General features: G+C 40.7%; 1 protein-coding gene across 3 annotated transcripts in view; it reads right to left on the reverse strand.

The window, feature by feature from the left end:
- Positions 1–314: 314 nt before the first annotated feature.
- The window catches only part of LOC133641515 (tumor protein p53-inducible protein 11-like), a 121,495-nt gene continuing 104,351 nt past the window's right edge, over positions 315–17,458 (reverse strand). For 2 of the 3 annotated variants that reach the window (XM_062035297.1, XM_062035298.1), the window contains exons 7-8: positions 13,326–13,427; positions 315–8,921 (exon numbers count right to left, since the gene is read on the reverse strand). In XM_062035297.1, the coding sequence (XP_061891281.1) occupies positions 8,788–8,921; positions 13,326–13,427 (236 nt within the window). In that variant the 3' untranslated portion in view covers positions 315–8,787. The remainder of the gene's footprint in view (positions 8,922–13,325; positions 13,428–17,458) is intronic. The other variant, XR_009824293.1, reaches the window with a different exon arrangement.

The following is a 17,458-nucleotide window of genomic DNA, read 5'->3' on the forward strand; positions in this document are numbered from 1 at the left end:
AGCCTTAGCGTCGTTAGCAACAGCATTGTTAAGCCTTACCAGGCTGAGAATTTTTAACCGTGTAGTTACATGTCCATGGTTTAATAGTATTGTTGATCTTCTGTCTATCCTTCCAGTCAGGGGTTTATTTATTTTGTTTCTATCTTCATTTGAGAACGATGCTATCACGTTAGCTCAGTAGCTAAGTGTGTCACCGATGTATTGTCGTGGAGATAAAAGTCACTTTAAATGTCCATTTCGCGTGCTCGACTCTCATTTTCAAGAGGATATAGTATCCCAGGTGGTTTAAAATACAAATCCGTGATCTACAATAGAAAAAGGAGAGAGTGTGGAATCCAATGAGCCAGCTTGTACCTAAGTTACGCTCAGAGCGAAAAAAGATACGTCCATCACTGCCTCTCAAGTCCTTCACTGTAACGTTCCTCATCTACGAATCTTTCATCCTCGCTCAAATTAATGGGGTAATCATCACTTTCTCGGTCCGAATCTCTCTCGCTCCATTGTAAACAACGAGGAATTGTGAGGAATACTAGCTCCTGTGACGTCACGCTACTTCCGCTACAGGCAAGGCTTTTTTTTAATCAGCCAGCAAAAGTTGCGAACTTTATCGTCGATTTTCTCTACTAAATCCTTTCAGCAAAAATATGGCAATATCGCGAAATGATCAAGTATGACACATAGAATGGATCTGCTATCCCCGTTTAAATAAATAAAAATCATTCAGTAGGCCTTTAATTTAATTCATTTTTGTCGTCAAAATCATACACACAATGTGAATAGTTTTTTTTCAATTTTGCAGTCTTATTCAAACTAAACAACTAAAAAAGTACATAAATATGCAGAGCCTTTGCTCAATACTTTGTTGATGCACCTTTGGCAGCAATATCAGCCTCGAGTCTTTTCGAATACGATGCCACAAGCTTGGCACACCTATCTTTTAGCCCATTCCTCTTTGCAGCACCTCTCAAGCTCCATCAGGTTGGATTGGAGGAGTTGGTTTTTTATCCAGGATGTCTCTGTACATTGCTGCATTCATCTTAGTCTGGTCAGGGAGGTGACCAAGAACCAGACGGTCACTCTGGCAGAACTACAGCATTCCTCTATCCGGAAGGACAACCATCTCTGCAGCAATCTACCAATCAGGCCTGGATGGTTCAGTGACCAAATGGAAGCCATTTTTTTTGTAATGCTTCTGCACGTCTCATCAGACCATATCATTTTGTTTCTCATGGTCCAAGATTGAAGTCTTTGGCGTGAATGCCAGGCATCATTATTGAAGGAAACCAGGCACCGCTCATCACCAGGCCAATACCATCCCTACAGTAAAGCATGGTGCTGGCAGCATCATGGTGTGGGGATGGGTTTCCACTGACAGTAAATAGGATAGAGGGAAAGATGAATGTACAGACACATCCTGGATGAAAATCAACGCTTCCCATCCAACCTGATGGATGGAGCTTGGGAGGTGCTGTAAAGAGGAATGAGAGAAACTGCCCAAAGATGGGTGTGCCAAGCTTGTGGCATCGCATTCAAAAAGGCGGCCAAAGGTGCATCAACAAAGTATTGAGCAAAGGCTCTGCATGGGATTTTTTGATACATTTTCAAAATAAATAAAACATTTTTTTCACATTTTCATTATGGGGTGTGTAGAATGTTGTGGACAAAATTATTTCAGGCTTTAAAGGCCTACTGAAAGCCACTACTAGCGACCACGCAGTCTGATAGTTTATATATCAATGATGAAATCTTAACATTGCAACACATGCCAATACGGCCGGGTTAACTTACAAAGTGACATTTTAAATTTCCCGCCACACTTCCGCTTGAAAACGTCTATGTATGATGACGTATGCGCGTGACGTCAACGGTTGATACGGAAGTATTGGGACACATTGAATCCAATACAAAAAGCTCTGTTTTCATTTCATAATTCCACAGTATTCTGGACATCTGTGTTGGTGAATCTTTTGCAATTTGTTTAATGAACAATGGAGAAAGCTGTAGGTGCGATCGGTGTATTAGCGGCGGACTACAGCAACACAACCAGGAGGACTTTGAGGATAGCAGACGCGCTAGCCGAACGACCTCACCTTGACTTCCTCCGTCTCCGGGCCGCCAACCGCAACGGTGATCGGGTGAAGTCCTTCGTCGTACCGTCGATCGCTGGAACTTAGGTGAGCACGGGTCGTGATGAGCAGATGAGAGCTGGCGTAGGTGCAGAGCTAATGTTTTTAGCATAGCTCTGTCGAGGTTCCGTAGCTAAGTTAGCTTTAATGGCGTCGTTAGCAACAGCATTGCTAAGCTTCGCCAAGCTGGAAAGCATTAACCGTGTATTTACATGTCCAGAGTTTGGTAGTATTGTTGATCTTCTGTCTATCCTTCCAGTCAGGGACTTATTTGTTTTGTTTCTATATGCAGTAAAGATGCTATCACGTTAGCTCAGTAGCTAAAGAGCTTCGCCGATGTATTGTCGTGGAGATAAAAGTCACTGTGAATGTCCATTTTGCGTTCTCGACTCTCATTTTCAAGAGGATATAGTATCCCAGGTGGTTTAAAATACAAGTCCGTGATCCACAATAAAAAAAGGAGAGAGTGTGGAATCCAATGAGCCAGCTTGTACCTAAGTTACGGTCTGAGTGAAAAAAGATGCGTCCTGCACTGCACTCTAGTCCTTCACTCTCACGTTCCTCATCCACGAATCTTTCATCCTGGCTCAAATTAATGGGGTAATCATCGCTTTCTCGGTCCGAATCTCTCTCGCTGCTGGTGTAAACAACGGGGAAATGTGAGCAGCCTTTCAACCTGTGTCGTCACGCTACTTCCGGTACAGGCAAGGCTTTTTTTTTATCAGAGACCAAAAGTTGCAAACTTTATCGTCGTCGTTCTCTACTAAATCCTTTCAGCAAAAATATGGCAATATCGCGAAATGATCAAGTATGACACATAGAATGGATCTGCTATCCCCGTTTAAATTAAAAAAACGTCATTTCAGTAGGCCTTTAACATGAAATGTGGAAAAAGTGAAGCGCTGTGAATACTCTGCAGATATGTCCAAAAATAAATCAGCTTCACAGATCTTTGAGCATTTCAAAAGGTCGATGATTTGAGGCCTCTCGCGTAGCCGGGGAAATGGAATGGCCAATAATTAGCATGCTAGCAGCAGTAGCAGTGTGCCACTGGGGAGAGCCGCGTGTAATTAAACATGATAAACACTACTTTACGCCAGAGCATCAGACCTCACCCATGTGTTCCCTGTGTGAAGTGAAGACTCACCCAAGTAACAAGCACGACTCGCCGCTGCCAACCCAGCAATCACTCAGACCTCAGGACTACTCCCATGTGGGGCGGGACTCTGGGACCACCTTTGGAGGAGGCCCAGTGCACGGTGCTGGACTTCTATTTGCACAAGGAAAAGTACAAGCTGACAAGAGTTCAAAATGGGAGGTAGAATTGTACCAGATGTTTCCCAGTGACGCCAAACTGACAACCACCTATTTCCTGTCGTAGGAGTGATCCAATTGTACTCGTCTTTAGATGCTCGTATCCGTCTGGTGGGTTCATGCGTTGCTACACACACTCCGCTATTTCTGCACTGCTGAATTATTACAAAACCCAAAAGCAGTGAAGTTGTCACGTTGTGAAAATGGTAAATAAAAACAGAATGCAATGATTTGCAAATCCTTTTCAACTTATATTCAATTGAATAGGCTGCAAAGACGAGATATTTAACGTTCGAACTGGTAAGCTTTGTTATTTTTTACAATATTAGCTCATTTGGAATTTGATGCCTGCGACGTGTTTCAAAAAAGCTGGCACAAGTGGCAAAAAAGACTGAGAAAGTTGAGGAATGCTCATCAAACACTTATTTGGAACATCCCACAGGTGAACAGGCTAATTGGGAACAGGTGGGTGCCATGATTGGGTATACAAGCAGCTTTCATGGAATGCTCAGTCATCCACAAACAAGGATGGGGCGAGGGTCACCACTTTGTGATGAACCAACAGTTTAAGAACAACATTTCTCAACGAGCTCTCGCAAGGAATTCAGGGATTTCACCATCTACGGTCTGTAATATCATCAAAAGGTGAAGAGAAATAAAAATAAGTCTAATTTGTATTATTATTTTTTATTTAACGCTTACAGTAAATCTCTATATCAACTTTAAAAAAACATTTTTTTATGGCTTTTCAGTCAAAAACAACTTTGTTTTTTTTATAGTACAACTGAAATATGCAGTATTTAGTAATTAGAGCCCTAAAAGATCAATAATGCAGGACACCATTGATTTTAATTATTTAATATTTTTGAGTAATTACAGTAAAAAGATAAATAAAATACCACTAAATATATTTGGGATCCAAAAAGGTGCCCCACTCAAAGTGATACATTTTTATTAGTTTTTTTTAATTTTTTACTTTCAACACTTAACTTACGAGATCAACTTCAGACATATCTGTCCATTTTACGTTTGAACTATTATTTTGTTTGTTTTATGCACTTTTGTCAAAGAAAACAATGTTTTTATATGGCAACCACACAATATATGCAATATTTACCACATAAAACATTTTCAAGTGAAATATTTGAAGTAATTGGAGCCTTGAAAATAATTCATTATAACTTGGATTTTTTTGTCATTATTTTCTTTTTGAGCAATGGCAAAAAATAAAGAAAGACAAAAGAAAAAAATAAACAGCCTGCATGGCAGCTTTGTGTCAACATTGCAACTGACGTAAGCGATGATATTACGGACCCCTCGGGTGGCACTGCATCAAAAAGCGACATCAGTGTGTAAAGGATATCACCACATGGGCTCAGGAATACTTCAGAAAAGCACTGTCAGTAACTACAGTTTGTCGCTACATCTGTAAGTGCAAGTTAAAACTCTATTATGCAAAGCCAAAGCCATTTATCAACAACACCCGAAAACGCTGCCGGTTTCCCTGGGCCCGAGCTCATTTAAAATGGACTGATGCAAAGTGGAAAACTGTTCATTTCAAATTGTTTTTGGAAACTGTGGACGTCGTGTCCTCCGGACCAAAGAGGAAAAGAACCATCCGGATTGTTATAGGTGCAAAGTGTAAAAGCCAGCATGTGTGATGGTATGGGGGTGTATTAGTGCCCAAGACATGGGTAACTTACACATCTGTGAAGGCACCATTAATGCTGAAAGGTACATACAGCTTTTGGAGCAACATATGTTGCCATCCAAGCAACGTTACCATGGACGCCCCTGCTTATTTTAGCAAGACAATGCCAAGCCACGTGTTACAACAGCGTGGCTTCATTAAAAAAAAAAGATTAAAAGAGTGTGGGTACTAGACTGGCCTGCTTGTAGTCCAGACATGTCTCCCATTGAAAATGTGTGGTGCAATACGAAGCCTAAAATAGCAGAAGGGAGACCCCCGGACTGTTGAACAACTTAAGCTGTAAATCAAGCAAGAATGGGAAAGAATTCCACCTGAGAAGCTTCAAAAATTGATCTCCTCAGTTTCCAAACATTTACTGAGTGTTGTTAAAAGGAAAGGCCATGTAACACAGTGGTGAACATGCCCCTGTGACAACTTTTTTGCAATGTGTTGCTGCCATTAAATTCTAAGTTAATGATTATTTGCCCCCAAAAAATAAGGTTAAGGGTAAACCCTAACCCTAACTCATTAAATATCTTGTCTTTGCAGTCTATTCAATTGAATATAAGTTGAAGAGGATTTGCCAATCATTGTATTCTGTTATTATTTACCATTTACACAATGTGCCAACTTCACTGGTTTTGAGTTTTGTACATGCATGACATTAAAACACGAAAGAGTTGCTTAAGTAGGTACAAAATCACACTGGAGAAAAAAAACCCGCTTGACCTAATACTGAACACCTTGTGCGCAAGAACACCATGTGCACTTTTATGAACATCCTAAAAGCATCAATATGCAGTGTTGGCGACTGTTAGAAACTTTTGTTAAGGCAAGACGACACACATGGCGTTATAGAAAAACTGCAACATCACTCATAAAGAACCAGTATAGTTGTGTTCGCGCAAAACGAGGACCGGCTTTTACCACTGAAGGCCAAAACTACCATGCTGAAAAACAAAATACTGTACAAAACATCGAGCGTTCGCTTTGGTTGCATTGAATAATACATGGAATGAAAATTGTTGGGCAGTTTAAAGGCCTACTGAAAGCCACTACTAGCGACCACGCAGTCTGATAGTTTATATATCAATGATGAAATCTTAACATTGCAACACATGCCAATACGGCCGGGTTAACTTATAAAGTGACATTTTAAATTTCCCGCTAAACTTCCGCTTGAAAATTCCTTTGGAGGATGCCGTATGCGCGTGACGTAGCCGGTGAAACAGAGGTATGGCTCCCCCATTGAAGCCAATACCAAATAGCTCTGTTTTCATCTCATTATTCCACAGTATTCTGGACATCTGTGTTGGTGAATCTGTTGCAATTAGGTTCATTGCATTGTGGAAAAAGAAGCTGAGCAAGCAAAGAAGAAAGTTGTCGGTGCGAAGCGGAGTATTTTGCGAGGGAAGTCAGTAACACAACACAGTCGGTGTTTCATTGTTTACATTCCCGAAAGATGCAGTCAAGATCGAAGAACTCGGACAACCGAGACTCTTACCAGGAGGACTTTGATTTGGATACACAGACGCAGACGCGATACCGTGAGTACGCTTCCAAACATTTGATCGCTTGCTATAACTAGCTCGAGCTAGTAGCTAGGAGCTAGGAGCTAGCATAACAAACACCTAGGTGTTTTTATGCGGGTTTAATTTGTGGCATATTAAATATAAGCCTGGTGGTGTTGTGGCTAATAGAGTATTTTTATGTCTTGTGTTTATTTACTGTTGTAGTCATTCCCAGCTGAATATCAGGTCCCACCCACGCGCTTCCAAACATTTGATCGCTTGCCAGTACGTGCGCGTCACGTACGTAACTTTTTAAAAATATATAAGCTTTATGAACCTTGGGTTAGGTGAACGGTCCTTTGGGCTGAGTGATTGTGTGTGTTGATCAGGTGTTTGAATTGTATTGGCGTGTTCTATGGACATATAACCCGCTCATATGGACATATAACCCGCTCGAGCTATAACTAGCTCGAGCTAGTAGCTAGCATAACAAACACCTAGGTGTTTTTATGCGGGATTAATTTGTGGCATATTAAATATAAGCCTGGTTGTGTTGTGGCTAATAGAGTATATATATGTCTTGTGTTTATTTACTGTTGTAGTCATTCCCAGCTGAATATCAGGTCACCCCCGGCTCTCACAGCATCTTCCCTATCTGAATAGCTTCAACTCCCCACTAGTCCTTCACTTGCACTTTACTCATCCACAAATCTTTCATCCTCGCTCAAATTAATGGGGAAATTGTCGCTTTCTCGGTCCGAATCTCTCTCACTTCATGCGGCCATCATTGTAAACAATAGAGAACTTTGCGTATATGTTCACCCGACTACGTCACGCTACTTCCGGTAGGTGCAAGCCTTTTTTTTTTTATCAGATACCAAAAGTTGCGATCTTTATCGTCGTTGTTCTATACTAAATCCTTTCAGCAAAAATATGGCAATATCGCGAAATGATCAAGTATGACACATAGAATAGATCTGCTATACCCGTTTAAATAAAAAATCAGTAGGCCTTTAAATGTGCTATTTTTGAAAGACATCAACATTAAACACTTGTCACTTATTTGTATGCTATAACCTCCAGTGTGCTAACCAGTTGGCTTTGGCAAACATAAATACACGCCACAATAAAATTACAGCACACACTCTTGGTCCTTAAGTGCATGTGAGGCGGTGTCAAGATGTAGCGTTTACAAATGTAAATGTACAGTACAGGCCAAACGTTTGGACACACCTTCTCCTCATTCAATGTGTTTTCTTTATTTTCTTGACTATTTACATTGTAGATTGTCACATCAAAACTATGAATGAACACATGTGGAGTTAACAAAACAAGGTGAAATAACTGAAAACATGTTTTATATTCTATCCATCCATCCATTTTCTACCGCTTGTCCCTTTCCGGGTCGCGGGGGGTGCTGGAGCCTATCTCAGCTGCATTCGGGCGGAAGGCGGTGTACACCCTGGACAAGTTGCCACCTCAACGCAGGGCCAACATATATAGACAGACAACATTCACACACTAGGGCCAATTTAGTGTTGCCAATCAACCTTGTTTCATATTCTAGTTTCTTCAAAGTAGCCCCCCTTTGCTCTGATTACTGCTTTGCACACTCTTGGCATTCTCTCCATGAGCTTCAAGAGGTAGTCACCTGAAATGGTTTTCACTTCACAGGTGTGCCTTATCAGGGTTGATTGGTGGAATGTCTGGCTTTATCAATGGGGTTGGGACCATCGGTGGTGTTGTGAATAAAAAGGTGTGTCCAAATGTTCGGCCTGTGTACAACAGCGTGAGAGACGTCTGTGTACAGTACATACCTGAAACAAAGGAACACAACAATACAATATCATAGAATTTTTTTACAACAACAGCACTCAAAACGCGGGATTTGTGTCGGACCTCACAACATCATTCATACCATGAGGTCTTGAGTTTCCGTATAGAGTCTGTAAAGTTCTATTGGCAGGGTGATACTAAGCTAGGTCCCGTGGATGGAGGGGTGGAGCGTGCATCCACTGGCAAAAATAACGCTCCCAGCTCCAATTCAAACAACAATCCAAACCTTCTTGCCGCAGCTTTGTGATCGGTGCTCGGCTGTCCTCTCCTTGTGGGGGGGGGGGGAACAAAAAAACCGCTGCAGTCAAGCTCAGACCTTCTTGGGCTTGCGACCCAGGTGGTAGTAGTACGCCATGGTGACCACCAGGAAGAGTACTCGGCTGAGGAGCAGCAGCATGGCAGCATGGGGCAGCATGCCAATCTCTATTAAGGTGATGGATGTCACTGCAACCATAGAGGGACACGCTAATTACACACTGGCCATTCACTGGGAGTATAAACAATGTACAGGACACACCTTCTCATTTCAATCCCTTTTCTTTATTTTCATGACTATTTACATTGTAGATTGTCACTGAAGGCAGGGAGTTTTTTTTCAAATGTTTATAAAATGGCATTGCGTCATTAGAATAGGATACAAAAAGTATACGCACTTTCTCTTCAATACTAGGCATCAGCCCCATTGACTCCAATTACAACTGCTATTTTTAACAGACTGTAATCCTGGTATATCACTACGCTTTTCCCCCATAAAAACAGATTAATTATTGTCAATTGGAAAACGAGAAAATATTGTTTTGGTGTAATTGTACCTCTTAACCACCAGAGGGCACTAGGAAACCATGATCACAGAGCATGAGCATAATTCTCAGAGCTTTGATTAGCATAAATTAGCTAAGCTGCTAAAAAAAAAAATGCAGTGAAAAGGATTCTGGGGAGTTATATTAGGCTGACCATATTCTGAAATCCCAAAAAGAGGACACATATATGCGTGCCAAGGCGGGCAGCACGCCAAGGCCGGGACTAGGTGAAAATTTGCCAATGATACTCGAACTTGCTTTATAAATAATATATTTATTTAAATAAAGCACTTTTTCTCCTCTGTTGACAGCAGTGTTGGCGCTAGGAATTTTCAAAATGGGGTCCCAGGGACCCCATCAAGTCATAAAAATGGAGTCCCACAGTAAATTTTTGGGGTCCCACTTTTTTGTAAGCGTTTTGAAAACAAATGACAAATGTATGCATTATCCTGTTGTATCTCACATTTTTTGGAAAAAGGTTGTCATAAACGTTACTTAATTTATTAAAAAAGATAATACAAAAGAAAACAAATGTGTATACATATGTAAATGTATTCAGTTATAAACATTCATTCACTTTCTTCTTTCCTTCATGGATCTAAATTTTACCCCTTCTGGTAGTTTTTTCTATGTTTTTATTTAATAAGTTGTAAGTGTATTTATTTCAGTATAAAAGTGTAAAAAGTGTTTTGCTTGGGTCATGAAATGATGATAATGGTGTGCCAGGGTATACATACATTTTATATTTAACGTTTAAATCTCTGGAGTCTACATCAACTTCACATCTATTCCTCATTTCAAAATGTTTTAGTTTTTTTTATGTTGTTTTTTTTGTTTGTTTGTTTTCCGCCCTTTTTTGTCAAACAAAACTATGTTTTTTATGGCAAACACACAAAATATGCAAAATCTTCCACCAAAAATATTTTTCAAAGTGGAATATTTGATGTGAAGTAATCGGAACCTTTGATAGGTCAATAATTCATAATTACATAACAATGACCGTTTGAAAGAAAAAAAACAGCTTTGTTTTATTAGTCAACATTGCAACTTTTTCTAAATTACATTTCACCTTTAAGCTTTTTTATTTCACTTTTGTTATGTTTTTGTTTATTTTAATAGTAGAATGTGCCGTGGGCCTTTAAAACATTAGCTGTGGGCCGCAAATGGGAAAAAAAAAATTAATAATCTGCGTCCTTTCTGATTTCAATGCGTTAAAAAGACACAAAAAGTGTGTTAACGCCAACTCTGCTTGACAGTATAACAAAATAAGTCACACTTATATTCTGTAACATTCACAGTTTTGGAAAAAAAAGTGCAGAGGTACAAATATTCAAAATAACCTCTTGTATATAATGTAAACATAAATAATGCCTCAAAACAAGTTAATTAAATTTAAACAAAAAACAGCAAACGAGCTCTCGCCCTGCACAGCTGTTTTGTGCTTTGTAGTGTCCCTATGGGCTTGTAGATCGTTGGCCCCTTTATTTGCCACAGATACATACGTTGCTACTTTGCACACAGTGCATTCTGCTTCCCATGTGTCACGACCAGGACCAAAACACAAATACTTTTCCCGCAAATCATCCGTGAAGTTGCATTTACGTTTCTGCATTTCTTGTTCTCATGTCTCTCTCCACTCACTCGCTCTCTCTCTCTGCCCCTCCCTCACGAATGTTTCTGCGAGCGCACACCTTCAGTTTTTTTCTTTTTAACCCCTTCTTAACTTAACTCTGGACGTGCATTGAAAATACACGCAACCCTAATTCAAAATGCCGGACATTTGAGGCATTTAAGAAACCCCGCCCGGACACCCCCGCAAAAGAGGACATGTCCGGGGAAAAGAGGACGTATGGTCAGCCTAGTTATATCTAACATGGCAAATACACAGTACAGGCCAAAAGTTTGCACATACCTTCTCATTTCAATGTGTTTTCTTCATTTTCATGACTATTTATTGTAGATTTTCACTGAAGGCATCAAAACTATGACACCTGTGAAGTGAAAACCATTTCAGGGGACTACCTTTTAAAGCTCATGGAGAGAATGCCAAGAGTGTGCAAAGCAGTAATCAGAGCAAAGGGTGGCTATTTTGAAGGAACTAGAATATAAAACATGTTTTCAGTTATTCCACCTTTTTTGTGTTAAGTACATAACTCCACGTGTTCATTCATAGTTTTGATGTGACAATCTACAATGTAAATAGTCATGAAAATAAAGATTGAATGAGAAGGTGTGTCCAAACTTTTGGCCTGTACTGTATACAAACTAGATGTAATGGCTAGAGAGTGATATGCACAAGGTATGATATGAATATGCAAATAGTTATGAGTATACAGTACTAGTGTACTACTATACATTATGTTCCAAACATACAATACCTTATGTTGTGACCGGCAAATCTATATAATGTTCATGAAGTTTATTTTAGGCCGTGACTGAAAAACAAAATAGCGGTGAAAAATCTTGGAGAGGTTGGGACGTGGACGCTTTTCAATCACAATCTAAGATGGCCTCTACAAAACAAAGGTCTTGAAGACAGACTCAAAAACCGGGTTTATAAATGTGACTGTGGAGCAAAAATTAAAACAAAGCATATCCATCCATCCATCCATCTTCTTCCACTTATCCAAGGTCGGGTCGCGGGGGCAGCAGCCTAAGCAGGGAAGTCCAGACTTTCCTTTCCCCAGCCACTTCATCCAGCTCTTCCCCGGGGGATCCCGAGGCGTTCCCAGGCCAGCCGGGAGACATCGTCTTCCCAACGTGTTCTGGGTCTTCCCCTGGTCGGACATGCCCTAAACACCTCCCTAGGGAGGCGTTCGGGTGGCATCCTGGCCAGATGCCTGAACCACCTCATCTGGCTCCTCTCCATGTGGAGGAGCAGCGGCTTTACTTTGAGTTCCTCCCGGATGACAGAGCTTCTCACCCTATCTCTAAGGGAGAGACCCGCCACCCGGCAGAGGAAACTCATTTGTCCTATCGGTCATAACCCAAAGTTCATGACCATAGGTGAGGATGGGAACGTAGATCGACCGGTAAATTCAGAGCTTTCCCTTCCGGCTCAGCTCCTTCTTCACCACAACGGATCGATACAGCGTCCGCATTACTGAAGACGCCGCACCGATCCGCCTGTCGATCTCACGATCCACTTTTCCCTCACTCATGAACAAGACTCCGAGGTACTTGAACTCCTCCACTTGGGGCAGGGTCTACTCCCCAACCCGGAGATGGCACTCCACCCTTTCCCGGGCGAGAACCATGGACTCGGACCTGAAGGTGTTGATTCTCATCCCAGTCGCTTCACACTCAGCTGCGAACCGATCCAGTGAGAGCTGAAGATCCTGGCCAGATGAAGCCATCAGGACCACATCATCTGCAAAAAGCAGAGACCTAATCCTGCAGCCACCAAACCAGATCCCCTCAACGCCTTGACTGCGCCTACAAATTCTGTCCATGAAAGTTATGAACAGAATGGGTGACAAAGGGCAGCCTTGGCGGAGTCCAACCCTCACTGGAAACGGGTCCGACTTACCAAGTTCTGACACTGATCGTACAGGGAGCGGACCGCCCCAATCAGACAGTCCGATACCCCATACAAAGCATATCCAATAAATATTATTTAAACCATGAGGTGTCGATTTGAATCAGTATAGATTTCCCGGTTTAATGTTTCCTTTTTTCTTGTTCCAAGACATGTTATAAGATGCACACTCGAGCGTCAATAACTTAAAAGTGGTGTCTTTAAGTGAGGTTTAAATACGTCACATAAACCAAGACAATCAAATAGCTCAGTCCATACACAAACAGCGAGTTGTGCCTCAAAGGAGGATTGCTTTCAAAGCGGTTTTGCTTAAACAAGAATTTACCTTGAAAAACCAAAGCAGGCTGCAACTCTACAGAATGAACACAGGAGGGCAGTAGTGCGACTGACAGGAGGGCAGTAGTGGAAGTGACACTGGGCTAAAGCTCCACTATTCATTCCAGAGTCAGCCATTTGGTCAATAACATTAAGTGGAGCTGTAAAGCAGGAGAGGAAAATATTGTATATTACCAAGAAATTGGATTGCAAAGTAGCAAGCTTCACTCAAAAGAGTCCACTGGATGACAATCTTCTCTGCTGTGTAGAGACCATTCCACAGGATGAGGGCCAAACCTGCAGAAACAGACCGTTGGGAGTAAATGAGGGCATTGTTGAAATGTGCGCACATAGCATCACAGATACAAATCACACCACAGGTCTATTGATTCAGAAGAACGCTTTCAACCAACTGATTCTGATGAAAGCCTGCGTTCCATAATTTGTTTTCCCAAGCCTTCTTCCACTTAATTTCCCTGCGTGACACGCGCCATCTTATACACACACACATGCAGACAAGTGAGGCTGTGGCAACGAGCAGGGGTGGGAGGGCTGATGGACCGTATCGTCTCCCTGCCTGATACCGTCTGTTTGGCTGATGAGACCCGGTCCTTCAGCCCGTTTTTGCAGCTTCTTGTCGAGGAAGAAATCACCTTCCCCCACCCTTGATAATCCCCAAAGCCCTGTTGACATTCAACAGCGGAGAAAAAGCCTGCCTCTTATTGCTCCTGCAAGCTGGCTAGTTCACACCTTCTCCTGGACGGCCATGTTTTATCTCTCCTTCCAGATCCACAGCATGTTCTTAATCAGACAGGTTATTCGTCCCTGGGTCATATGAAATAATTCTACAGCCAATTGCTAAAAAAAGTGGTTACCGTATTTCACGGACCATAGGGCGCACCGGATTATAAGGCGCACTGCGGATGAGCGGGTCTAGTCAGGTCTATTGTCATACAAAAGGCGCACCGGATTATAAGGCGCATTAAAGGAGTCATATATGTATATATATTTTCTAAATGTAAAAGACTTCCTTGTGCTCTACATAACATGTAATATTTGGTGAAAATGTTGCATAGATGATGTTTTACAGATCATCTTCAAGTCGCTTTCTGACAGTCGCTCCGGGATGCGCCGTTTTGTGGGCGGTCTTATTTACGTGGCTCGCCTTCGACAGCGTCTTCTCCCCGTCATCTTTGTTGTAGCGGTGTAGCGTGCAAGGACGGGGGTGGAAGAAGTGTCAAAAGATGGCGCTAAAATATATATATACACTACCGTTCAAAAGTTTGGGGTCACATGTAAATGTCCTTATTTTTGAAGGAAAAGCACTGTACTTTTCAATGAAGATAACTTTAAACTAGTCTTAACTTGAAAGAAATACACTCTATACATTGCTAATGTGGTAAATGACTATTCTAGCTGCAAATGTCTGCTTTTTGGTGCAATATCTACATAGGTGTATAGAGGCCCATTTCCAGCAACTATCACTCCAGTGTTCTAATGGTAAATAAATGATAAATGATAAATGGGTTATACTTGTATAGCGCTTTTCTACCTTCAAGGTACTCAAAGCGCTTTGACACTATTTCCACATTCACCCATTCACACACACATTCACACACTGATGGCGGGAGCTGCCATGCAAGGCGCTAACCAGCAGCCATCAGGAGCAAGGGTGACGTGTCTTGCCCAAGGACACAACGGACGTGACTAGGATGGTAGAAGGTGGGGATTGAACCCCAGTAACCAGCAACCGTCCGATTGCTGGCACGGCCACTCTACCAACTTCGCCACGCCGTACAATGTGTTTGCCCATTGGCTCAGAAGGCTAATTGATGATTAGAAAACCCTTGTGCAATCATGTTCACACATCTGAAAACAGTTTAGCTCGTTACAGAAGCTACAAAACTGACCTTCCTTTGAGCAGATTGAGTTTCTGGAGCATCACATTTGTGGGGTCAATTAAACGCTCAAAATGGCCAGAAAAAGAGAACTTTCATCTGAAACTCGACAGTCTATTGTTGTTCTTAGAAATGAAGGCTATTCCACTAAATTGTTTGGGTGAATATATACACATATATGTGTATATATATATGTGTATATATATGTGTGTATGTATATATATATATATATATATATATATATATATATATATATATATATATATATATATATATATATATATATATATATATATATATATATATATATATACATATATATACACATATGTGTATATATATGTGTGTATGTATATATATATATATACACACACATATATGTGTATATATATGTATATATATATATATATGCAGTATTTACATATATATATATATATATATATACACTATATATATACACATATACTGCATGTGTATATACAGTATATACACATACACATTACACATATACTGCATGTGTATATACAGTATATACACATATACATATATATACACACACACATATATATATACATATATATACATACATATACAGTATACATACATATATAGATACATATATATATACATACTGTATATACACATACATATATACACATATATATATACACAAATATATATACATATATACACATCCATATACACGTATATACATATACTGTATATGTACACATATATATATACATATATACACACTCATACATATACACACACATACATATATATATATATGTATATATACTGTATACACACACACACACACACACACACACACACACACACACACACACACACACACACACACACACACACACACACACACACACACACACACACACACACACACACACACACACACACACACACACACACACACACACGCGCAAGCACTATAGTAATGAATGCATTCATCAACTACTGTAAGATAGGCTCCAGCGCCCCCCGCGACCCCGAAGGGAATAAGCGGTAGAGGATGGATGGATGGATGGATGTATTGTTGCATTCCTAATGAGTGTTCTCTGGTAACTATGTCCATCAAACATAGTTGGCGCGCTGCAATCTGCTTTTCTGTGGGTTTCATTGTGACTAAGCCAGCACAAACCCTGTAATCACGAGCAAAGTGACTGACTTATCGACTGAAAGCCTCTTCCCTCAAACTACAGCTATCAAAGTCAACACTATGCATTGACAACATAGGCAAGGCAAGGCAAGGCGACTTTATTTGTGTAGCACTTTTCATACACAAGGCAGACTCAAAGTGCTTCACAGACAACAAAGTGAAATGAAAGAAAATACAAGCAAATTAAAATGCAGACAATAAAAATAAAAACAGTGCAGACGTTAAAAGTTAAAAGATTTAGCTGCAAGCTAAGGTGAACATAAAAGTTTTCAGTCTAGTTTTAAAAGTAGTCAGAGTTGGGGAAAGTCTGACATCTTCCGGAAGTTTATTCCAGCTATTTGTTGCATAGTGACTGAATGATGCGCTCCCTTGATTGGACTTTACTCTGTGAACCGCAAACAGATTGCTCTCAGAAGATCTTAGTGATCTAGAGCAGTGTTTTTCAACCTTTTTTGAGTCAAGGCACATTTTTTAAATAAAAAAATACAAAGGCACACCACCTGTAGATAAGGTTAAAAATGAAACTCCACCAGGTTGTCATGCCTTATTTTGAGTTTGTTGTTGTTTTCCTGTGTGTAGTGCTTAAGTTCCTGTCTTGCGCTGTTATTTTGGTGGCCCTTCCTGTTTTGTTGGTGTTTCCCTGTAGCAGCTTCATGCCTTCCTTTGAGCGCTATACCCCGCACCGGCTTTGTTTTCGAGATTAAGACCGTTTTAGTTGTGCGGACATTGTTGATTGTCATGTCATGTACGTCTCTGCTCCACACGCTGTAAGTCTTTGCTGTCGTCCAGCATTCTGTCTTTGTTTACTTTGTAGCCAGTTCAGTTTTAGTTTCGTTCTGCATAGCCTTCCCTAACCTTCAATACCTTTTCTTAGGGGCATTCGCCTTTTGTTTATTTTTGATTTAAGCGTTAGATACCTTTTTACCTGCACACTGCCTCACGCTATCGGTTACATATTGTGATCACGACAAACTATGTTCCCGACATCTACAGAGCAATTAGCTATCTGCTGCCACCTACTGATATGGAAGAGTATAACACGGTTAGTCTGCCGAGCTCTAGACAGCACAGACACTCAACAACGGCACATTATTTGCGGATTATAATTACTGGTTTGCAAAAAAGATTTTTAGATTTAGACAAACTTTAATGATCCACAAGGGAAATTTTCCCTAGCTCAGTTACAAAGGATGGAAAGGATAAGGATGGAAAGGATCCAAGGGCACAAAAAGAAGTATAAAGTAGACTTA

Source organism: Entelurus aequoreus, linkage group LG24, assembly GCF_033978785.1.
Source record: "Entelurus aequoreus isolate RoL-2023_Sb linkage group LG24, RoL_Eaeq_v1.1, whole genome shotgun sequence".
Lineage (NCBI taxonomy): Eukaryota > Metazoa > Chordata > Actinopteri > Syngnathiformes > Syngnathidae > Entelurus > Entelurus aequoreus.